The 23,947-nt window shown below is 46.6% G+C and overlaps 1 protein-coding gene across 1 annotated transcript; it reads left to right on the top strand.

Moving 5' to 3' along the window:
• Positions 1-629: 629 nt before the first annotated feature.
• oca2 (oculocutaneous albinism II) lies at positions 630-23,097 on the top strand. The gene is made up of 24 exons (XM_037470722.2): positions 630-894; positions 2,349-2,513; positions 3,126-3,212; positions 3,506-3,703; positions 4,159-4,216; positions 4,351-4,423; positions 4,926-5,083; positions 5,161-5,243; positions 5,949-6,102; positions 6,548-6,619; positions 6,728-6,793; positions 7,034-7,090; positions 7,412-7,536; positions 8,031-8,169; positions 9,158-9,290; positions 9,944-10,091; positions 10,542-10,599; positions 10,729-10,837; positions 12,855-12,982; positions 13,565-13,624; positions 16,239-16,343; positions 16,980-17,073; positions 17,887-17,980; positions 22,138-23,097. The coding sequence occupies exons 2-24, from the start codon at positions 2,356-2,358 to the stop codon at positions 22,223-22,225; spliced, it is 2,445 nt and encodes an 814-aa protein (XP_037326619.1). The 5' UTR covers positions 630-894; positions 2,349-2,355; the 3' UTR covers positions 22,226-23,097.
• The last annotated feature ends 850 nt before the right edge of the window (positions 23,098-23,947 follow it).

Below are 23,947 nucleotides of genomic sequence, written 5' to 3'. Positions count from 1 at the left end.
GAGTGTCCCGCGGTGCCTCACTCTCCTCTCGTCCTGCATGTGATCGTCATCCCACAAGACCCAGTGTGATGCCCCTCCACCCCCCCTCCGCCCCCCCCGGGCATGCTCTCCTCGCTCAGGCGTCAGGGAAGAACAGGTGACCCCCCCCCCCCCCCCACCCTCAATGGGAAGCATTGTCCTCCCTGGTCCCCATCAAGGATCATTCATTCATTAATTTTTTGGACAGGCGAGGGTTTAGTGGTGGGGGGGGGGGGTTCTAAGGACACCCCCCCCCCCCCCTCGCGCTCCATTCTTTGCTGCTGGGATGTAAAAGTTGTGTTCATGACAGAAGAGAAACATCGTAAAGCTGCTGAAGCACTCGGGGGGTCATGGGGGGGGGCTTGTTTTCCTTGAAGCTCTTTGACCCTTCTGACCTTCTACACCATAAATCTGTGAAGTGGAGCTATTATATTATCTAATACTCTAATATCTTTCTCTTTCTCTGATCTACTTAGAAAAAAAGGCTGATAATTCATTAAAATTGCAACATTTAGATGTGTGTGTGTGTGTGTGTGTGTGTGTGTGGGTGTGGGGGGGGGGGGGGGGGGGGGGGAGGTTGTAAGTTGTGTAAGTTCTCCTGTTAGTGCAGAGCAGACTGGGCCACTCCTCCTCCTCTCAGACGGCTCGCCTCCTCGCAGCAGGGACGACGAAGAGGAGAAGCATCACCTCGTCTTCCTCTCAGTGCAGCATCAGCAGCACTTTCTCAGGATTGTCCTCCTGCTTTCTGTCTTTTTTTTTTTTTTGGGATGTTTATTGTTTGAATTCCCAAACTCATCCTCACCATCATCGTCATCGCTGTCCTCCTCTTCCCTTTGATCATCATCATCATCATCATCATCTGAAACATCTTTAAAGGTAAGTCCACTCGCCAAAATAAAGGTTTGAATTTGACGTGAAGGCAGCAGCTTCACATTCCTGCTCCGTCACAGCGTGCGCTTTGTTTTAGGCTTTTTAGGAATTAAGCCCAAACACGGCTTCACTTCATTAGAGAGCTTAACCCCAGTAAGACGCTAAATGAACTGGTATTTCAACTATTTGTACTTATCATTCATAATGGTAATGATTTACACAATAGTACAGAAGGGTTAAGCATAAAAAGGCTTAAATGGGAAAAACCAAACTAGACGGAGAGATGACTTTATAGCAGCATCTGTATTTTTATGTTTTTTATTTTCAAACATTACCTGTCACTCAAAATGGAAACGACGCATGAAATCCTTCTGCACTTTGTTTGTTGAAGGAAAAGCGACGGAGAAATTAGCAAAGCAGTTTGTCTTCATGGTCACTTGTGAATGAAAAGGCCCGTTCTTCTGCCGCCTCGGGCGCCGTGCGAGGGACAGCGGGCCCTTATTTTGAAAAGCGCCGCACTCGGAGAATCGTTTGTGCCTCACTGAAGAATTAAAAAATGTTTGATTCTGTGCGTCAGACCGTAAAGCTGCCGTCACGGGGGTCACGTGGTCATGTGTGTCCCGGGGCTTCTGGGGGAGGACCAGCGCGCGGGACGTACCTCCTCCCCTCCGGGGTCCAGAGCCCCGCTCCTCACGGAGGAATTACCGCAGTCACGAGTTCCCCCGCCGCCTTTTCACGTGAGCGCTAATCCCACGATGCGTCCTGCCCGCCGAAGGGGGGGGGGCGCGACGTCCGCCTCCCCTGACCCCCTCCGCTGACCTCACGCCGATTTTACATTCAAAGGGAGGACGGACGTCCTCAGGGCCTCCGGCTCCACCACGAAAGGGAAGCTCCCGGTCCCTCCGTGTCCCTCCGTGTCCCTCCGTGTCCCTCCGTGTTCCTCAGTGGTGTCCAGACGTTAAAACCATCTCCACTCCGTCCAAAGACAACCAGACGGCCTTCACAAGCAGCTCCTTTTTCTCAGAACTCTGAGGCCCTGGTGCTGCCTCCATCTGGCGGTCGGGTGGTGTTGTGGCGTTCGGGGTCACATGATTCCACAAGCGAGTAACTCTGTAAAATCAATGCTTTTGTGAATGGAGTCTGGCGTCGTTGAAGGAGAGCTTGAAGACGGCAGAGAAGCTGTTAATGACTCATTCAAATCGGGCAGTGCTTCATCGATATGTTCACACTACAAACGGGTCACATGACGCTCTCACGGACTTGGGTCACCTGACTCTGGGGCTCCTTTTTAGTCCTATTTAGTGCTTTAGCGACGTTCAGCTCGTTGTTGTGGCTGTAACTGGTGGAGACCAAAAACAGAGCAAAAATAAAGAGACCATCTCACTGGAGTCCAGGTTTGCATGTTGAGCTTGTGCTGATATCTTACCCCCCCCCCCCCCCCCCCCCCCCTCCTCCACCAGCCCCAGCATGTATCTGGAGAACCAAGCGGAGGTGGAGATGTCTCCGGCGTCGGCTCAGGGCTTCGGGGAGCTGCGTCTGCTGCAGGGCATCTCGGAGGGGAGAGACGCTCAGAAGCCGTCGGGCTGCGTCCTCCACGCCGACGGCTTCGTCCGGCCGGACGACGGGTAGGAGGCGCTTTGTCATTATTATTATTATTATTTATCAGTGCTGTTGGCGGGAAAGCTGCATTTGTTGAGTTGAAAGAAGACGTCTCCCCCCCCACAAAGACTTTAATGTTGTCATTGTGCAGCACTTTACATGAAGTCTTATGAAGCATTTTACATTTTTATGTGTATTTTCATACAAAACCGAGCTAAAAGGAAGCTGAACAGATCTTCATCTGCTAAACGTGTCACTGAGCAACTTTCTCAACGTAGGTCAAAATGTTCTTCAATTAGGTGAAAGTGTGTGTTCCTGAGTCATTTGTTGTGTGTTCCCCCCTCGTTGTCTCTGCTGTGTCTGAACCACATGTGCAGGTCAAAGGGGGGGAGGGGAGGGGGGGGGGGGCTGCTAATCTCAAACCCGTGGGTTTGACGTTACTGGGATTAAATCCAGGGATTTTTTGCTTTGTGCATTTAGTTTAAAGCTTCCTGTGAATTCTGCTACACAACGTGTGTGTGTGTGTGTGTGTGTGTGTGTGTGTGTGTGTGATGCTCTAGCTGGGAGCATCAAAGGGGTCAAAGTTCACCAAAAGGATGTCCTTAGAAAAGCCTTTTATCTTGTGTGTTGACCCACAGGTTCGTGGTGAACATCTTCAGAGGGAAACCGGCCTCGTCCAGCCTGACGGAGAGGTCGCCTCTGCTGAGATTCTCTCAAGACGACGGGTTCGTTTCTCACTTTTTAGGTTATTGATCGGAGCCCCAAAGCATCCCATAATTAACATAAAAACAATTGTAAAACAATCATTTTGTGTTTTTTAATTCATTTCAATATATCAAAGGCTTTTATTTGTCTTTTCATTGATTAACAGACATTTCAGGTGAATGTGGTAAAATAATGAACTAATAACGGGATGCAACAGGTGGCATTATGGGTATTATGGGATGCTCGGGCATCACACACATCACGCGTCCTGACGTAGCGCCCCTCTTTTTCTCCCCTCTTTTTCGCCCCCTAGCATGACCTACATGACCCTACATGACCCCGGCTTCGTCGGGGGGGAGGAGCCTTGGGACGGCGGCTCGCTGGACCTGGAGAGGAGGTACCGGCTGGGCAGCGAGGTCACCAGTCTGTCCGCCTCCCCGTCCAGCTCTTTGGAGAAGAGCGACCCGCTGGACAGCCTCAACCTCAGCCCCCGTTTCACCAGCAGCGTGAAGTGAGCCGCACACATGTGATACAGATGTGTTATGTGAGACCGATTTCTTACTATGATACACCTGTGTTATACCAAACAACTATATATATATATATATATATATGTTTTATCTGACAGATACACAACATGCAACTGAATTTAGGAGGAATCTAAAGCAAAGTATTAAATGTTAACCGTAAGTTGTGATGTAGGAAATTAGACACAAAATCTACATTAACCAGAGCATGAAGAACAAAGTAGTTTAGTGTAGATGGTGTAAAGAGGGACTCCTTCTCGCTTTGTATATATTTTAGAGATCAAAGGTGGTAAAAGGATACAATGCTTAAAACGAAACAATAAAAGAGGTTTGTGCTAATTACAGAACACTATTTTGCGACCCTGTGCTAGAAACCACTGGAATAAATAAGTTAAGTTAAGTTTTATGTCATTCTATTTTATTTCTTCTGTCTTTTCAGGTGCTGCTTCAGAGTTTCTAAAATTGCCACAATGTTTACTATCGTTGTCCTCTGCAGCGTAAGTCCAATAATAACTCCCCATGTACGCACCTCATTGCCTCCGCGTGTTAAGGTGTAACCTGTTTGGAGCTTATTGAACACGTACATATGTGGTGAGGTAGAATGGGCGTGTTCCCTGTGTTGTGCTTGCAGCTCTTCTTCAGCATGTACCCCGACAGAGACAACCCCACCAGGCTGCTGGCCGTGTCCCCCTCAGACAGCTTCTGTATCCTTTCCTCAGGCTTCCAGCGCCCTTCAAACAGACAAGGAGAGGATCTGTGGATGGGTCGCTGAGGCCTGAATGGGGGGGGGGGGGGGTCGGACTAACTAGATGTTGTTAACAAATGATCACAAAGAGACTTTGAATGAACACAAACACAAACGGAGCAAATTCCAACGACCCGAAATGAAGACGGGGAGATGCAACGTGAATTCTGACCGACGACCCGAAACTTGTCAAAACAGCCACAAAAAGATAGAACATTGAGAATTAATCATCAATTAATGAAAATATTTTCAATGAAAATTTCATGAAAAATAAGTGAAAAAAAGTCAAAAATGATTAGGCCAAATATGTTGTTTGAAATGTCATAAAAAAACACTAAATATTGAAATATTGGTGTTTTGAAAAAGTTGAAACGGGTCTCGTCTAAAAAGGTGATTTCAGATGAACGTGTGACCTCTCGCACACAAGCACAGCGTTGACCCTTGACCCCGCGGCGCCTCAGCCGTCAACCTGACGGACTTCCGAGACAACGCTCTGCTCAAGCTGCAGGTGGGCGGGCCCTTCACCCGCGGCAAGGTGGACCTCCAAGACCAGGACTACATCCTGGTCCAGGTGGAGCAGACGGAGCAGGCGGGGCAGCGGAGGAGGAGGACTCAGCAGGTACGTCAGCATCATCATCCTCGTCATCCTCGGTCTTCCTGGTCTTCACCTGTGACCTCGTGGCTGTGGTGCTGCAGGTGATCTATAACTGGAGCATCCCTCTGCACGCGGAACGCAGCGACCAGATCCTGCTGACCAAAACCTTTGAGATGCTCAGCAGGTACTTTCATCTCAGTTCATTCAGACTTTAAGAGACTTTGTGAACTCCACACAAGGAAGATTCTTTTTTCCCCAATTTTCATATTTCATTTAAGCTTTTTGGGCTCCTTTATAAAGCTGTAAAGCTCGTTATTTCTTTGTGTCTCTTTTTAGTGGTTTGGTTCACTTTGTAATTGTTTTCTTAGTTATTTATTTTGGTTTAGTCTCTTTGCAGCTGTTGTCTTTTTTGTTGTTTCTCATTTTTTCAGTGTAAAAAACATTTACACATTTAGAAAAATATAGCTTTTACACTTCCTCATAATTCATATTCAATTTATCTTTAATGTTTCATTGGGCAGCTGTAAATTTCGTCTATTTGTAGTTTCTTTACGTCTATTTGTAGTTCTTTTGTGTCTATTTGTAGTTCTTTTGTGTCTATTTGTAGTTTTTTAACGTCTATTTGTAGTTTTTTATGTCTATTTGTAGTTTCTTTGTATATTTGTAGTTTATGTGTCTATTTGTAGTGTCTTTGTATATTTGTAGTTTATGTGTCTTTGTAGTGTCTTTAGACATTATTATAGAATCTGCATCCACAAAAAGAGACTTGAGTGATTAGATCCATTGTTGCTGAGTAAGTGATGTCATAATATAAATACAAACGTTTCCACATTTCCATTCACATAAAACCACGCTGGTGATTGCGTCTGCCCTCGTCTCCCCCCCCCAGTGACCCCATCGTCATCACGTTCCAGGCCTTCCTGCCGGACAACGAGGTGGTGCCGCTGTCCATGACCCACCAGTCGCTCTACGTCACCGTGGAGACGCAGGTGGCCATCGCTGCGGTCATCCTGACCGGCGTCTACGTGCTCATCATCTTCGAGGTGAACACTCTCATTACTTTTCAATGGTGGCATTGACCATCCAGAGGTTACCTGCTGCGACCCACCCGGGGGGGGGGGGGGGGGGGGGTCCGGAGCCAGTGTTTGGGATTCATGCGTTCATTCCTCTACGAATGAGCTCAGTGCTCATTTAGCATTGAAGGCACCAGTCTGTGTGAGTGTCAGAGGGGCAGCTCGGATGTGTGATAGCACGCCGCGCTCATCTTTTAATAACCACGATGCATCAAACATGAGACGGCGTCTGTGAGATCACCTTTGACCCCCGCATTTCTTGATGTTCAGACAGAAGGAAACAAAAATGAAAGAAAAACACACCGAGATCTCCATGAGATGAACACAAGTTCAAAACCGTAGAATCCAAAAACATAGATCACAATATGAAATGAAAGTATTAGTATTTATGCCTGGTGTTGGATCTTTGAATCAGGTGGTGCATCGCACTCTGGCCGCCATGCTGGGATCTCTGGCAGCTTTGGCCGCTCTGGCCATCATCGGAGATGTGAGTCAGCTTCCAAATAATCAACCTGTAATCTCTGGGAACAATGAACGGATGTGACATTAACGTATGAACCCCTCTTACCCCCCCCCCCCCCCCCCCACCCCCCAGCGGCCCAGCCTGGTCACCGTGGTCGAGTGGATCGACTACGAGACGCTGGCTCTTCTCTTTGGCATGGTGAGACTCTTATGTGTATATTTAGATATTCTGACATTAGGGTTAAAGGGTTAACACACACACACACACACACACACACACACACACACACACACACAAACAGGCTTAAACTACGGATTCATTTACTTTAAGATGAAACATAACGTCTACTTTACGTTGATATTAAAGTGAGAAAGAATCCTGCGTGAGCTCCACCCTGCAGCGTGACATGAAGAGAGATGTTTGGTGTTTTTGTCCCAGATGGTGCTGGTGGCCATCTTCTCAGAGACGGGCTTCTTTGATTACTGCGCCGTGAAGGTGAGCAAAAAGAAGCGTGCGCTGCGCCGGCTCAGTGACCCCTCGCTTGTACCCCGTGTGCATGCGTACCCTTTGGGATGCTGATATCACTCAGGAGCCCGTCTCCACGGCGACGGAGAAGATAAACCACCATGGAGACTTTTGTCTTTTCACTCTCCTTTAAGCACTTGAGGGGACATATTATGAACATTCCATTCCATTTTCAGTGCTTCTACACGTTCATTTGTGTTTCTGCCATTTCTACCGACCCCAAAACTCATTCTCCCGCCTCTCATCGACGGCCTCGGCCTTTGACCTCCGTCCCCTGTCGTCCCCCTGAAGGCCTACCAGCTGTCCAGAGGAAAAGTGTGGCCGATGATCTTCATCCTCTGCCTCATCGCCGCCATCCTCTCGGCCTTCCTGGACAACGTGACCACGATGATGCTCTTCACCCCGGTCACCATCAGGTAGTCGGCTCCTAAAACCTCGTTTTGAGGTTTTATTTCTAATAGTATTTGCTGGTTATTTGTTTCTAACCTCGCTACGTTTAATACACTTTATTGGTCTCCATTAATCACACTTTATTGAGTGTTTAATTTGATCATTTAACGGATCACAACGTCTCTAAAAATAACCCTCAATATATTGCAGATTTGGAACAGAGGAAGTACAATTAAGGAGCTGTAATTTCCTGTCGTATCAGCTGGAATGCCCCCCCCCACCCCCCTCATTATGCGTGTCCCTCGTTACGGCTCTTTACCATTATTATGTTCCCAGGGTATTGGGGGGGGGGGGGTTACAGCTGGTATTTGGCTGCACTGAGAGCGTCAGAGTGAAACTGGGCTCTAATTCGGGGTCAGACCAGCAGGCCGTGAATCCCGCTCATCCAAAGGGTCAAAGGTCAAAGGGTTTCACCCTCCCGTCGGGGCTGACGGTCTTTCCCGTCTCACTTTCCACGCAGGTTGTGCGAGGTGCTTAATCTGGACCCCCGGCACGTCCTGATCGCAGAAGTGATCTTCACCAACATCGGAGGCGCCGCCACAGCGGTGGGAGACCCGCCCAACGTGATCATAGTGTCCAACCAGGACCTGCGCAAAGAGGTAGGGAGCTGCACAGCTGGACGCAGATGTGGTCCGAGGACGAGGAAATTTGAGCTGCACGCACACAACAGTCAGTGGGTTGAATCTTCTGTGTGTGAGATGCGATGTACACGCTGTGCACCGTGACCTTTGACCCTCAGACATGCTGGTGCTCCCGGCAGCGAATCGAGACTCGGTGGCGGGGAAACCAATTTATATTTTCTGCCGGCGCTCTCATAAATCAGATTAATTGAACATGTCAAAACAGAAGAGGGAGAAGGCGAAATGCGATCTGATTCCAAGGAGGCTGCTGTGTTAAAGTGGACTCGGTGCTATTTTTAGCCCAATGATTACTGTTGCTGATGCTGTCCCTCACACCTCAAACTGTCCCTCACACCTCAAACTGTCCCTCACACCTCAAACTGTCCCTCACACCTCAAACTGTCCCTCCTGAAAACACGCGTCCTGCAGGGCAAGTTGTTCAGTTCGCGCTGCCGGGACGTCATGTCTGGACTCTCGATAAGGACGGCTCATGTTGTTTGCATGCCTGCTTGTTTGTGTTGAACCCCCCCCTCAACGTCCCCCCATCAGTGTGTGTGTTTGTGACAAAGGAGGGGGGGGGGCTGTTCGTTGGGGGGGCTGTTTGTTTCGTGTTTGGAACCAGAACCAGACGTCTATGCTCATGTTTTTTGGGACGCATCTTGCGTACCTCCGCTTTGGATCTTCTGAACTTTTAAAATGGCCATCTTTGAACAACAGGAAGTGAGGTGATGAAAACATCTGGAGGAGGCCGTTATCACCGCCTACATTTTTCATGTCATCATCACAGACGTCTCTCAACCGTAAACTCAAGCACAATCTTCTGAATGCACCTGAACGCCTCCATTCTTTGCCTATAAATAGCTGAGTAGAGACAATGAGCAGTTTGAACCTGATGCTCTCTGTCATACCAGATAATTCTCTTTCTCCTCGCTGTCTGAATGAAACGTCTCCGTTCTTCCTCTCGCAGGGGATCGACTTTGCCAGTTTCACCGGCTACATGTTCCTGGGGATATGCCTCGTCCTCCTCACCTCCTTCCCCTTCCTGCGGCTGCTCTACTGGAACAAAAAGCTCTACAACAAAGAGTCCATTGAAATCGTCGGTGGGTGAAGACCAGAGGGCGTCATCACGTAAATTGCGGCATCGCTGCGGATGAGGAACAATCTCTGGATGACTAGTATGAAGCGTGTTAGCGCGCTGTGGGCCAGTGCCACCTCCACAGAGGAGAGACGCAGCGCCTCATAGTTATTGTTCTCAGGAGGTGATTCATGTCACAGACGAGCCCTCTGTAATGCAATAAGTAACCTGCTATTTTTAGCATTTCATAGCTCAATTTACATCTTAGTACAAGCAATAACACTTTATATTATAGTGTGCATATTCATTAGCATGCGTATTCTGCTCTCTATTAGTCATGATAGAAAGCAGAATGCACTTATTAATCCATTTATCCTTCTACTTACTGCTTATCAATAGCACTGCAGTTCTTTTCTATGTGTGTATTTATAACTAATGTATTAATAATGATGTATCCATTAAAAGACAGATAATCTTATTATTTCCACGCTGTCCAGAGTAAGACCGAGCCATCCTCCGCACGCGAGCATTAAAACGGGGACCACCAAAGTTCTTTATTCTACCGCTGTGCCGGTTAGAAGCCATCAAGGACCTTCAGCAACCTCCCTGCAGGCTGCATCTCTTCTTCCAGCCGGAGGAGGTGAGATCAACAGACGCTGAACTCTCTCTCTTCTGCAGAACTCAAGCACGAGATTCTGGTCTGGAGGCAGACGGCTCAGCGCATCAACCCCGCCAGCCGAGAGGAGACGGCTGTGAAGTGCCTCCTGATGCAAAAGGTCTTCAACCTGGAGAGTCTGCTCCGCAAGATGATGAAGACCTTCCACAGGTGAGGGGAAGACCCCGGAAGCGCGGCTCAGGGACGGTTCTATTCCCCGTTTGCCGCCTTGTCTTTGAGTGTGAGACACCTCCTCGTGGTTAGAAAACGCAACATGGAGTCGGATTTGGTCAAAAATGTCACGCTTTGTTTTCAAGAAATGATGAACTATTTAGGAGACTCAAATATTACATGAATAATGATGAAGTGACTGTCTTTGAGATGATTTCATTGGTTAAACACATTTTGTTTTAAGACAATGGAGGAAGTAAAAGCTCGAGAAAATCCAATAGTTACAGATGTTTTTCAGAAAAGCAAATTATAGTACAAACATAATTCTATATTACCGGGAAAGACTGAAACAAAACAAGTACCTGTAAACAGAGACAGAGGCTATTCAAAGAGTCTGTGATGGAATGTTTTCTGCTTCTAACACAAATGAAATGTGGCTGAATTCAACAGTCAAATTTCTCAAGAGGACAAGAACTGGGAGCAAAACATCCAGGAACTGCAGAAGAAGGTGAGCCGCCAAACGTCTCGCTGCATCGACCTCCTCTCAGTAACAACGTCGGCCTCGTCTTCGTCAGCGTGCACCACCATCAACGCGCTTTGTCCCCTGTCCCCTGTCCCCCGTCCCCCCCCCCCCCAGCACAGGATAACCGACACGGTGCTGCTGGTGAAGTGCGTGTCCGTCCTCGCTGTGGTCATCTTCATGTTCTTTCTCAACTCCTTCGTCCCCAGCATTCATCTGGAGCTCGGTGAGCACTGCTGCGCCCCCCCCCCCCCTCTCCCCTCCCTCTCCTCCTCCCGCCCTCCCCCGGTCATGTAATTATGAAACGCAGCTTCTTCTTCTGTCCTCGCCACGTTTGATGAGCCCAAACAAAAGCATCCGACCGATTACATGGATGCTGAGCTGCATTCACACCCGACACTTTGCATCTGTTCATGTGCTGCAATTTAAAACCTGTGGTGATAAATGCAGCTCAGACGAAAGTACCGGATGCCCGTTTCATCTAAAGTTGTGTTTTCAAGTCTCCTTTTTTTATATTTTCCTGTGCAACAATGGAGAGTTGCAGACAGTGACCAATAAAAATGAAACCTCTGAAAGAAGGCAATGATGAGACAACGACATATCGCTGCAGCGTGTGGCTTTATTCTGTTACAGAATCAAAATGCACCGGTAGGAATGCGATTAGATGTCACCAGCCTGCTTGCACATGTTCTGCTTGTTCATAAATGTGAATTTGTGCGTTGGGTTGAGGTTTGTATCTCTAATGTGTGTGTCTGGATTACCTTAACAACGTCTCATTATTGCTAACACGACTCACTAAATAAAGATGGCTGTTTGGACCCCCCTCCCGTCATCGCTGCTGAGGCCTCTCAGCCACCAATCATGCTCAGTTAATTACAGCTGCCGCTCAGGTGGCCTCTCTGTGACATTTATTGAATGGGAATGACCCCCCAGCAGCGTGTTGTTGCTCCCTGCGGAGGGATGCCTGTCCAAACACGGCTCTCGTTTATGCGAACAGGTCACAGTCGGGCCGCACTGTTCGCTCACACCTGTTTAAGTCATTAAAGTTTAATTTACTTACACGGTGCGATTTAGTTTCAGTCTGATTATAAGCTGCTCGTTTGGTTGTGGGTCATGTGAGCTACAACTGTGGTGTGGATAAAACTTTATTGATACCTGTACAGGGGTTCGATCTGTAAAAGATCCGGAATATAGCAAACAAATCATACATTGTTAGGCTACATTATTACGCTAGTTTTTTACGCTCGGTTATTACGCTAGGTTGTTACGCTACATTATTACGCTAGGTTGTTACGCTACGTTATTACGCTAGGTTGTTAGGCTACGTTATTACGCTAGGTCGTTACGCAACGTTATTACGCTAGGTTGTTACGCTACCTTGTTAAGCTACGTTATTACGCTAGGTTGTTAAGCTACGTTATTACGCTAGGTTGGTACGCTATGTTGTTAGGCTACGTTGTTAGGCTACGTTGTTAGGCTACGTTGTTAGGCATACATGTATAATATAGTTGAGACAGAGCACAAATCTCTTGGGCCTGGTTCCCATTTTCTTTCTTCTTTGTACCTTCTTGCAGCACTTTTCCTGTCTCAGACGCTTGTACTTGCAAAGACGAGTCAATCATAAACTGCTTTGAGTGAAAGCTCTTTTTGATTGGAGAGCTTTTGGGTTTGTTATCTGTTACTGGCTTTTCGCTCTATGCAGGAAGCCGCTCAAAGAAATATCAATGTAGTGTGAAAATCAGAAATGACATATTTCAGTCTATTATTTTTCTCCCCTGTTGCTTGAAGGAATCATAGATCTTTAGAGCGGTTAATAAGACATTTATTCTAGTACAAATTTGTGCAAGATATATTGAAAACACATGAGGTTTATGATTAATTTGTTTTTGACATTTAAAGGACAACAAGTAAGGAAATGAATGAATATTGACCCATTATGATCAGCAAGAATGTTGGTAAAAGAAATATTTATCTGTAAAGCACTCCTTTGTCCTCTCAGGACATGATTATCACAGAGTAATATGTACATTAAATTACTATTATGAGTTCAAGGCTGAAACAAATATTATCTTATCTGGTAAGGATTTCTGTCTTTTTCATTTTTACACTGTATTTGCATGACATTTTTCCTGATCACTGACTTCACAGCAGAAATAAAACAAAGAATTAAAGTAAGTGAGCCATGTAGGGGCGTGTGTTTTCTTACTGAGGTGTCACGTGGTGTTTTTTGATCTTCCTCTCAGGCTGGATCGCTATCCTCGGTGCCCTCTGGCTCCTGGTTCTGGCCGACATCCAGGATTTCGAGATCATCTTGCATCGGGTGGAGTGGGCCACGTTGCTCTTCTTCGCCGGCCTCTTCGTCTTGATGGAGGTATTTAACGCGCAGGTTCTGTTTCAGGCTGATTTCAACACATTTGAAACCAAACAAGGTCAATAAAGTAGGTGTTTCAACTACGACACGTGTGTCATATGTGCTTCTGACACAGTCTATACATGTCTTTGCATTAAATTGATGAATATGATACGTTCAGGTTCTGGTCAATAAAAATTAGTATTAGGAGAAAGTAAATGATCATGTCATGAAATGTAATCTTGTAAAATGTGTATTTATTAACATAAAATAGATATTTGAGAGGGGATAATGATCTGTTTTGAAAACACAAGTCACAAAACTGTGACAAAGATATATTATAGTAAAACCAGATGCTTTTCTGACATCAATGAGTCGGTTTACAACCAGGAGGAAAACTGGTTTGTTGTCTGCACATTAAACCATGAAAGTATTTATCAGAGAGCAGGGACAAACCCCCCAGTGCCCCTGCTCTCCGTGTCAACCCCCACAGCAAGGACGGATCCGTCTAAATAAAGAAACAATTGCTTTTCTTCTCACGGTTCAATCCCGCCTATAGCTAATTCTCTTGTTTCCCATTTTAATCTCCTCTTGGTCTTCCAGGCTTTAGCCCAGCTGCAGCTCATCGACTACGTCGGAGAACAGACAGCGCTGCTTATTAAAGTGAGTTTCCCCCCCCCTTTGAATCTCAAGAAGAAACAATCGTCCCTCGTGGGCTCCACACAATGATTGATAATTGTGCACAGGTGATGTGATATTGCGTTTCATGCATATTGATCCTTGTCGCTCAGCGCGGTTGAATTTCTTTCGTCTGCATCTGGGTCCCGCCGGCGGCCGGAAGGGGTCAGAGGTCATCTTCGGCGCCCGTGTGGGGATTGCTGCAGTAATAGAGGCGTCAGCTCGCGTTTAGGCAGCGGGCCTCCAGGAGGCCGATAATCACACATGACAGGTGCCGCGCTATTTGTGGGTTTGTCGCCTGCCGCGTGCCGGGCAGAAGTGCACAGCACCACCCCCCCCCCCCCCCCCCCCCCCCCACACACACACACACACACACACACCCCCCTATGCCGCCTCGACTCCTCCGGCTCCATCTCGAAGGAAATCCCAGCTCCTAAAAATTCATCTCGAGGATCAGGGAGGAGAAGCACAGAGCAAGAACAAACAAAAGAGGCAAAGCGCCTCGTGGAATGATGTGCGTGTGGATCAGTGTGCGTGTGGATCAGTGTGCGTGTGGATCAGTGTGCGTGTGGATCAGTGCGTGTGGATCAGTGCGTGTGGATCAGTGTGCGTGTGGATCAGTGCGTGTGGATCAGTGTGCGTGGATCAGTGTGCGTGTGGATCAGTGTGTGTGTGTGGATCAGTGTGTGTGGATCAGTGTGCGTGTGGATCAGTGTGCGTGTGGATCAGTGTGTGTGTGTGGATCAGTGCGTGTGGATCAGTGTGCGTGTGGATCAGTGTGCGTGTGGATCAGTGCGTGTGGATCAGTGCGCGTGGATCAGTGTGCGTGTGGATCAGTGTGCGTGTGGATCAGTGTGCGTGTGGATCAGTGTGCGTGTGGATCAGTGCGTGTGGATCAGTGCGTGTGGATCAGTGTGCGTGTGGATCAGTGCGTGTGGATCAGTGTGCGTGGATCAGTGTGCGTGTGGATCAGTGTGTGTGTGTGGATCAGTGTGTGTGGATCAGTGTGCGTGTGGATCAGTGTGCGTGTGGATCAGTGTGTGTGTGTGGATCAGTGCGTGTGGATCAGTGTGCGTGTGGATCAGTGTGCGTGTGGATCAGTGCGTGTGGATCAGTGCGCGTGGATCAGTGTGCGTGTGGATCAGTGTGCGTGTGGATCAGTGTGCGTGTGGATCAGTGTGCGTGTGGATCAGTGTGCGTGTGGATCAGTGTGCGTGTGGATCAGTGTGCGTGGATCAGTGTGCGTGTGGATCAGTGTGTGTGGATCAGTGTGTGTGGATCGGTGTGCGTGTGGATCAGTGTGCGTGTGGATCGGTGTGTGTGGATCAGTGCGCGTGTGGATCGGTGCGCGTGTGGATCGGTGCGCGTGTGGATCGGTGCGCGTGTGGATCAGTGTGCGTGTGGATCAGTGTGTGCGTGTGGATCAGTGTGTGCGTGTGGATCAGTGTGTGTGTCGATCAGTGTGTGCGTGTGGATCAGTGCGTGTGGATCAGTGTGTGCGTGTGGATCAGTGCGTGTGGATCAGTGTGTGTGTCGATCAGTGTGTGTGTCGATCAGTGTGTGTGTGGATCAGTGTGTGTGGATCAGTGTGCGTGTGGATCAGTGTGCGTGTGGATCAGTGTGTGTGTGGATTAGTGCGTGTGGATCAGTGTGCGTGTGGCTCAGTGTGTGTGTGGATCAGTGCGTGTGGATCAGTGTGTGTGTGTGTGGATCAGTGTGCGTGTGTGGATCAGTGTGTGTGTGTGGATCAGTGTGTGTGTGTGGATCAGTGTGCGTGTGGATTAGTGCGTGTGGATCAGTGTGTGTGTGTGGATCAGTGTGTGTGTGGATCAGTGTGTGTGTGGATCAGTGTGCGTGTGGATCAGTGTGTGTGTGGATCAGTGTGTGTGTGTGGATCAGTGCGTGTGGATCAGTGTGTGTGTGTGTGGATCAGTGTGCGTGTGGATCAGTGTGTGTGTGTGGATCAGTGTGCGTGTGGATTAGTGCGTGTGGATCAGTGTGTGTGTGTGGATCAGTGTGTGTGTGGATCAGTGTGCGTGTGGATCAGTGTGTGTGTGGATCAGTGTGTGTGTGTGGATCAGTGCGTGTGGATCAGTGTGTGTGTGTGGATCAGTGTGCGTGTGGATCAGTGTGTGTGTGTGGATCAGTGTGTGTGTGTGGATCAGTGCGTGTGGATCAGTGTGTGTGTGTGGATCAGTGTGTGTGTGTGGATCAGTGCGTGTGGATCAGTGTGCGTGTGTGGATCAGTGTGCGTGTGGATCAGTGTGCGTGTGGATCAGTGTGCGTGTGGATCAGTGTGCGTGTGGATCAGTGTGTGTGTGTGGATCAGTGTGCGTGTGGATCAGTGTGCGTGTGGATCAGTGTGTGTGTGTGGATCAGTGTGCGTGTGGATCAGTGTGTGTGTGTGGATCAGTGTGTGTGTGTGGATCAGTGTGCGTGTGGATCAGTGTGTGTGTGTGGATCAGTGTGTGTGTGTGGATCTGTGTGTGTGTGTGGATCAGTGCGTGTGTGTGGATCTGTGTGTGTGTGTGGATCAGTGCGTGTGGATCAGTGCGTGTGGATCAGTGCGTCATAACGCCGCTGTGATGTCCCCTCTCAGGCGGTGCCAGAGGACCAGCGCTTGGCCATAGCCATCATCCTGGTCATGTGGGTCTCGGCTCTGGCGTCTTCTCTCATCGACAACATTCCCTTCACTGCCACCATGGTGAGACACTGACTGCGTTACTGCTGCCCTTCTGGTTCCGTCCTGCTCCCAGACACCTTATGAATTATACACTGTAGCTGTCAACTTACTTCAATTAATTCTGTTACAACGATCAATAGACAGAGATCAATGTTTGTGACAGGCGCTGTGTTGGAATGACAGTGAGACCAGCGGCTGACAGGACGAGTCGTAGCTCGCATGAATTAAACAGCAGGAGTTTTGACTCTTCAACCAGTGCGTCCCAGGCTTTTGAAGACGTCCTTTCCTCAGAGCTCAATTTATTCCCCCGATAAAAGGACACTTCAAACCGCCTCCGTTTGATTGTCACAGTGGACTTGAGCGGAGAAAATATCATTTTAGAGGCTCTTTTAAATGTAATTATTTAAAAAGGGGTAGTTTGACAGTTTTGGGAGTATGTTTAGTTGCTAAACGTGAGTCTCTAGTTACAGAGAGCATTTGGTCTCATATATTTACATATATATACTGTATATACTCACACAGTTCACCATATATACACTGTATAATGTATATATGTTCATGTATAGAGAGGTTGCTGTGCACAAACCATAATCCAACAGTCTTCAGGTTTGTCGGTGGATATTTTGAATAATTTCCCGTCCTTCTCTGTACTTTCAGATTCCAGTTCTCATCAACCTGAGTCAGGACGCGGACGTGAACCTACCGGTGAAACCTCTCATCTACGCCTTGGCCATGGGGGCCTGTCTCGGGGGTAACAACAACGTGTTTTTATTTAACAGTGATGGTTTAGAGAGAGACGTGAAAGGAATAGAGCCGCGTGGACATGTGACCAAACCCACCGTGTAAACATCTCCGCTGGGTGTCACGGCCTCAAAGAGGGAGATGCAGACCCGAGAAACAACGCAATTATCTTACTTACTGGTATCTGAGAGAAGGATGGGGCCCCCAGGGGGTGAGGGGGTGAGAGGGCCCGTCATTGTGTTTGAATCAACCGCTCCGATGCTTCCCTCCTCCGACGCTGACACCTTTTTGAGACCTCAGAACGGTGCGTGGATGTTGTCTCCTACGTCTCCTTTGGGCTTCAAAATGGCGTGTTATTTTACTGTGACCATCCAACACGTTTGTAACAGAACAAACGCATGACAAACAGCTGTGGAGACGAATGTAAAACAGTGGCAAAAGAAGTGATAACATTGCAGACATTCTCAAGTTAAACCTTTGACGGTGTTTGAGGAGCAAACCTCAGGATCTAAAGCCACAGTTTAAATGTCTTCCTGTGGACAGCGGGACAGAAACCTCTTTTAAAACCGCTTTTAATCCGACGCTGAAGGGAAACTTAAATGACCCTGAACCCATAAAGGAAGACCTCCATGGTGGAAGGAGGATTTTGAGAAGAACTCTTTAAGCAGGAGTCTCAGTCGTGCATCTTCACTAAAGCACGGGTTTGCTCGTCTGCACTAGCAAGCGACCCCCCCAGCCCCTGACGCAGAAACCATCGTTTTCAATGCATTTCCCATATTATATATTATATTATATACATCTTCCTGCTTCCCCGTCTGTGCAGGGAACGGCACGTTGATCGGAGCCTCGGCCAACGTGGTGTGCGCCGGCATCGCCGAGCAGCACGGCTACGGCTTCTCCTTCATCGAGTTCTTCAGGTGAGCTCCCCCCCGCATCCCCCCCCCCCCCCCCCCCGTCCTTGTTGCTTTTCTCTCCCCCCGCTCGCATGTCAACGACCATCAAACGAGGGTTGGGTCGCCAGAGAGCATCCCGAGGGATCTGGAAGCGAGGCCTCTCCACGGGGAGGGGGGGGGGGGGGGTCCAGGCCCTCAGCAGATGAGATCTGAACGTCTCCTGCCGGCGACCAAGCTGCCGTCTCTGTGTCACAGCGGGACGTTTGTTATTGGAAGCGGCGTCTGAAACCAAAGGGCCGCGCCGAGGTCACCGGGGAACGTTCCCACTGCACCGAGTGACAGGAATCGATCACTGAGCTGATGGAGAGTCCTCTCGTGGACGAGCGGCCCCCCTTTTTTTCTGCCCTCCTTTGAACATTTAGTGTCTTTGTTTCTTTGCTTCTTCCTTCCACTCCAGCGGTGGGATTTCAGACTTATTTTTACATTTAAATCTTTTGTCTGTCAGCGCGTCTTATCGCGTCATGAATAGAAAATCCTCCAACCGAACAAAACGATGAACTAGATTAGTTTTTGAGAGGCTCAACGGTAACAAAAATAGATTAAAGCAGAATATTCCATTGAGTAAAAACACGGGAATTTTGGAAATGACTTCTTTCATTATGTTATTTGTTTTGACTTTTAGACCAGAGTTATTGGAAATGTTGGGGTTGATTGCTCAGGATTCTCCACCTCGTCTAAAGCAGGAAGTGAGATTACAACGGCGTTAGTGTTGTAAAGAAAAAACAAATGCACAATTACAGAGGGATTCAGTCATGCTCTGTCATTGCAAAAGATGTAATGAGTGGAAAACAGTTGGTTCTAATTCTGATCTCACTGGAAGGGATTAGAACTCCGCTCCTCTCACACTGCAGCCGTGTTCACGGTTATCCGCCGTTATCTACTGTTAAGCCTGGAATTGCCTTTCTGTGGCAAAGGGTCTCTGCTGGGGGGGGGTCGTCTGTCTGAGAACTGTCCACCTGCCATCGTTAAACGTTGTTCTGAAGTCGTTCTCAGTCGGGTTGATTGGCACACTGACTCACTCGTTAGTCGAGGGGCCATTTGGATGTCGACAGGATGCCTTCAAGGTCTCATTGGCACATCGTTACTGTATCTTATTGAGGGGGGGGGGGGGTTATTTGAGGAATATTTCGGGTGTGTCAGCCTGCAGCGACTGGCTGGTTCATCCAAACAAAGCCTGTGCGACAGCAATCAGAACCCATCACGGACAATTTCAATCCAAGTGGTGGATTATAAAGTGTTCTTTGACGAGGTGAACCTCGTGCCCTACTGCGGCAGATTTCTCATCTGCCCTCTGTCCCGTCGCGTAAAGAGACGCACTCGAGTGGAGGTGAGCTGTCTGATTGTGAGAAGAGGTTAGAGACCCCATCCATCTTATAGTTGGCATTCATTCATCAAAGAATAAAAGCAGTACTGGTCTCATGTTGATGGAATATTTAAAGGAATGCTTACTGAATGGGTCTGCACATCGGTTATTCTCCCTGTTTCATCTTAAATTCTTGAGGAAAATGAAAAGAATTCAACAACAACACTATGTAAAAAAGATCCGTTTACAAGCTCTCACAATACAACTTTAATCTCTTTTGCTTTTTAATAGTTTCAAACTTGGCCGCGAAGTGAAAAGTGAAGTCAAAGCTTCTTGTGTTAAAGCTGCATTCTGTGTAGTGACCAGCAGGGGGCGACTCCTCTGCTCCCATAGACGTCTATGAGGAAATGACTCTACTTCTGTGTAGTGACCAGCAGGGGGCGACTCCTCTGCTCCCATAGACGTCTATGAGGAAATGACTACTTCTGTGTAGTGACCAGCAGGGGGCAACTCCTCTGCTCCCATAGACGTCAATGAGGAAATGACTCTACTTCTGTGTAGTGACCAGCAGGGGGCGAATCCTCTGCTCCCATAGACGTCTATGAGGAAATGACTCTACTTCTGTGTAGTGACCAGCAGGGGGCAACTCCTCTGCTCCCATAGACGTCAATGAGGAAATGACTCTACTTCTGTGTAGTGACCAGCAGGGGGCGAATCCTCTGCTCCCATAGACGTCTATGAGGAAATGACTCTACTTCTCTCTTGATTTATTGATTGATTGACATTGATATGGGTTTATGGTCTCAGTCTCTAGTTTTAGTTCTTACAATACACGATTTAGACGTCACAACGACAACATCCACTCACTTATATTCACTCTGTCACTCAACACTCATCACCGAGTTATTATTGTAAATGTAGAAATATGGAGTTAATTGCAAATTTGATCAAAAGGCAAACGTCTCTTCTCTCTCAAACCGTTTCAGTGGCAAATGGCAAAAACCCTCTCAATTACGGGAAGTAGAAGGTCAGGATTGTCGGAAAATGACAAATCTTTGTTTAGCCGGCTGACACGTCCGACTTTTCCCTTTTATTAGAGATTTTTTCTCCGAGGTTTCCCTCATTATTCACATCCGGTTTTAAACCTTTGATGTGTAAATACAAATGATAATCACCTGACCTTTGCAGCTCAGTTCAGTTTGCCACTCAAAAAGGTGTGACTCCGTCACGCCGGGCTGAAATCATTATTAATGAGCCTAAGTGCTCGACTAGCCTCATTAATCCCTCATTAACTTTTAACATGACATTTCCACATGCATATTAAATATAAACTGCATAATTTTATACATGTATAAATACTGTTTAAAGAACTAATTTAGGCGATAAAGAGTAATACATCAACAGACATGCACACATTTACTGTGTACACATTTACACATTTGAGGTCCTCTGGACTTTCTGTGAGCAGAAGCTTCTCCAAGAAGACCTGATACATGCGGGCTTATAAAAGGTCATCTTAAAATAGGCATCTGAATTAGCTCAAAGGAACTTGTACGAGAGAACAGCAACTCTTCTCGTTTGATCAGACAACTCTCAGCCAATAACATCAAGGGCCTCAACCCCCACGAAACCCCCCAAACATTTAACTTTCTTCAGCTGTCAGAAATATCCGGAACATGGAGCTTGAGCAATACCGCCTCTAATTGGCCAATTGGGGGATGTGTAATTAAAGCTCAGCTTTTGGCCACATTCACTGTCAGTAATGCTGACATCACACGTGAAGCTTGTCACACTTTCATTTTGGCCAACATGTTTCCGCCTTGCTCTCATTTGTTTATTGATAATTTTCTTCACAAATTAGGAATTTCAACTCAATGAAACACATTCTGAAATGATTGTCCACCAATGAGCACTCCACGCCTTACCACATGACTTCATTGCGTACTAAACGCATGTGCTGTATGAGGCTTTGCTAACCTGAGTTATCAGGTTTATTTACACAAATCTACTTCAATCAACGTCCAAAAAGTCATAATTTGGTAGTAAAAGAATCACGGATGTCAATGCTAACACAATAGAAGAATGCCTGTTGTTAAGAATAGATCTGACTCCAAACAAACGGCTCATTGACCGTCGTCATGACAACCGGCCATGCATTGGAAACAACTCGCTGTTATCCCTTTGTCTTTCATCTCAATTGGAAGATTAGCAGTTAATGGCCAATCGTGTGAACCATCAACAGTATGTTTAGAGTTATTTTCGGGTCTCACACTAGTAATCACATCTGATCTAAGTGATCATTTTAGTGATATTAATTATCTTCCTTTTTCAGCCGTTTTAAAAGTTTCCTTCCTGCTCCGATAGAGATTTAAATTCTTCCAACAGGTCCGGAGTCATCTAGGGCCACATTTAATCTATGACGCTGACTGAGGAACCCCAAAACCTGGCAGTCTGGTTTGACGTGGTCACTTCCCTGCCAGGGGTCACTGCTAGATTAGATTACAGAAGGAGAACTGTTCTGCTCTTTTATCACTATTCACATATGATAATATTCATAATTCTCTATGAACTAACTACTACCATGAGTTTTGTTCAAGCTATCAACTCATGTGTATAAAAGACTTCTATGAAACCAGAGGAGTCGCCCCCCCTGGTGGACATCAGAGAGAATGCAGCGTTAAATCCTGCAACGTGGGGGTTCCCGCCTGGTTATGACTTTAAGAACCGTCTGTGGATCAGCCAGCATTGGTAAATGAAACACGTTCCCTTCTACCATCCACCAACACTAACCTGTCATTTCCCTTTTTTACCCCCACAGGTTAGGATTCCCAATGATGATCATGACCTGCATGATCGGCATGTGCTACCTGCTGGCCACCCACATCGGACTTGGCTGGAACATGTGATCCATCCAAGGAGACGTTTGCCCCGCTGTAAATTTTAAATGTCAATACATGTTACCCCCAACGATCAGATCACAGGGGGACTTAATGGTGCACAGCGGCCATCATTTGGGGGAAAGAAACGACTAAAACGCAAAAAAACAGCAACAGGGACCAGAGCAACGGGAGCTTTGAGCAGAACTCTGAGCCCGATGTCCAGAAAAGTCACAAAAGTCTTTTTGTCCTCACAAGAGTTGATCCAAGGGAAGTCTCCCCGAAAAGGTCCCAGTCCGTAACGCTGTTCATGGTGCTACTGGTGGCCTCTACTGGTGTGACTGGTGTTATTCCAGGTGGTACCTCTGGTCTCACCCGTTTGACAATCACATCTGTTTACAAATGTTTTCCTGATGAATCGTATGACTCTGACTTGATTTCGGAGGACACCTGTCACTCACAAGCGTTTCCCTCACTGTGACATTTTAAAGGAACCGCAGTATCCAGTGAAAGGGATTTCATCTTTAAATGTTAATGTTAATGTGTTTTCCTGAGATTCCCAAATTTTCCCCCTGAATGAAAAGCGTCAATCAGACTGAAGCGCAGTGATTAAATAAGACAGATGTAGATTGTTCTATAAATGTAATATATTAACAATTGTACTATGTACACAATGATGGCATGTAAACGCAATGATTTTTACCACATTTAGTGTAGAAGATGCTGAGACGTGGAATGGATTAATATCACCTGTATTTATTGTACAGGTGCGCTGAGCATCATTTATAATTCACGTGAACATGAACAATAACGGTTGTGATGTTTCTGCTTTCGCTCAGTTTCACCTTTTCCTTTAAGAACATTTGGTACCACTTTCTACTTAATAAAAGCTTCAAAAGATGTGCCAAGCAGCCATTTGAATTATGGAAAAAAAATGTACACTAACATGACCAAGAATTTAAACTTTTATATATAACTATTAGGGCCGGGACTTTACCGCGTTAATTACGATTAATTAATTACAATGTGAGTTAAGATTAATTAATTACACAAAAAATAACACATTAAACATTTTTTACGCACTTATTTTTTGCACCGCGGAACGTTTCTCACTGGATGAGTTTCGGAGGACCGATTATACTGGAGCACCAACTAGCGTTCATGACTTCAGACAACAACAAACCACAGTGAACATGAACGAAGAAGCTGACGAGACCGTGTCGGGTGGCCCCGTGAGTGGGAAATCTTATTATAATAAACACACGGATGGAAGCGTCGATAAGAGCATGGTTGTGTGCAAGCTGTGCAACAAGGAATTCACATCGAGCCTCAAGTATCACCTCAACGCAAAACACTGCTAAGTGTTTTAGCAGCTAGTAACTAAGTCCACGTCTGAAAAAATAACCAATGTTCTGAATGTACTTGAAAGTATTGGTCTACTTAAAAAAACATAGTTTACAGAAGGTCTACTTAGCTATAGGCTACCTGAATTTCTGAAAGTACTATATTTCTAAATATGCTATTTCTAAAATAACAATCCATGTGAAATAAATTACTTTTCACTGTTCTCAGGTCAAATATTCATGCAATTAAAATGTGATTCATTTTGATTAATTAATTACAAAGCCTCTAATTAGATTCATATTTTTAATCGAGTCCCTGCCCTAATAATATATATATATTATATATATATATATATATATTGACCTTACATATATTTTTTATAATAATTTTTTACCTATTATTTAAAAA

The sequence above is a fragment of the Pungitius pungitius genome, chromosome 7 (assembly GCF_949316345.1).
Source record: "Pungitius pungitius chromosome 7, fPunPun2.1, whole genome shotgun sequence".
NCBI classification, from domain to species: Eukaryota; Metazoa; Chordata; class Actinopteri; order Perciformes; family Gasterosteidae; genus Pungitius; species Pungitius pungitius.
This window is presented reverse-complemented; position numbering and strand designations above follow the sequence as displayed.

Coding starts and splice junctions, on each gene's coding strand:
- oca2 (XM_037470722.2), top strand. CDS start 2,356: ATGTATCTGGAGAACCAAGCGGAGGTGGAGATGTCTCCGGCGTCGGCT. Junction 2,514..3,125: donor TTCGTCCGGCCGGACGACGG/GTAGGAGGCGCT, acceptor GTTGACCCACAG/GTTCGTGGTGAACATCTTCA. Junction 8,170..9,157: donor ACCAGGACCTGCGCAAAGAG/GTAGGGAGCTGC, acceptor TTCCTCTCGCAG/GGGATCGACTTTGCCAGTTT.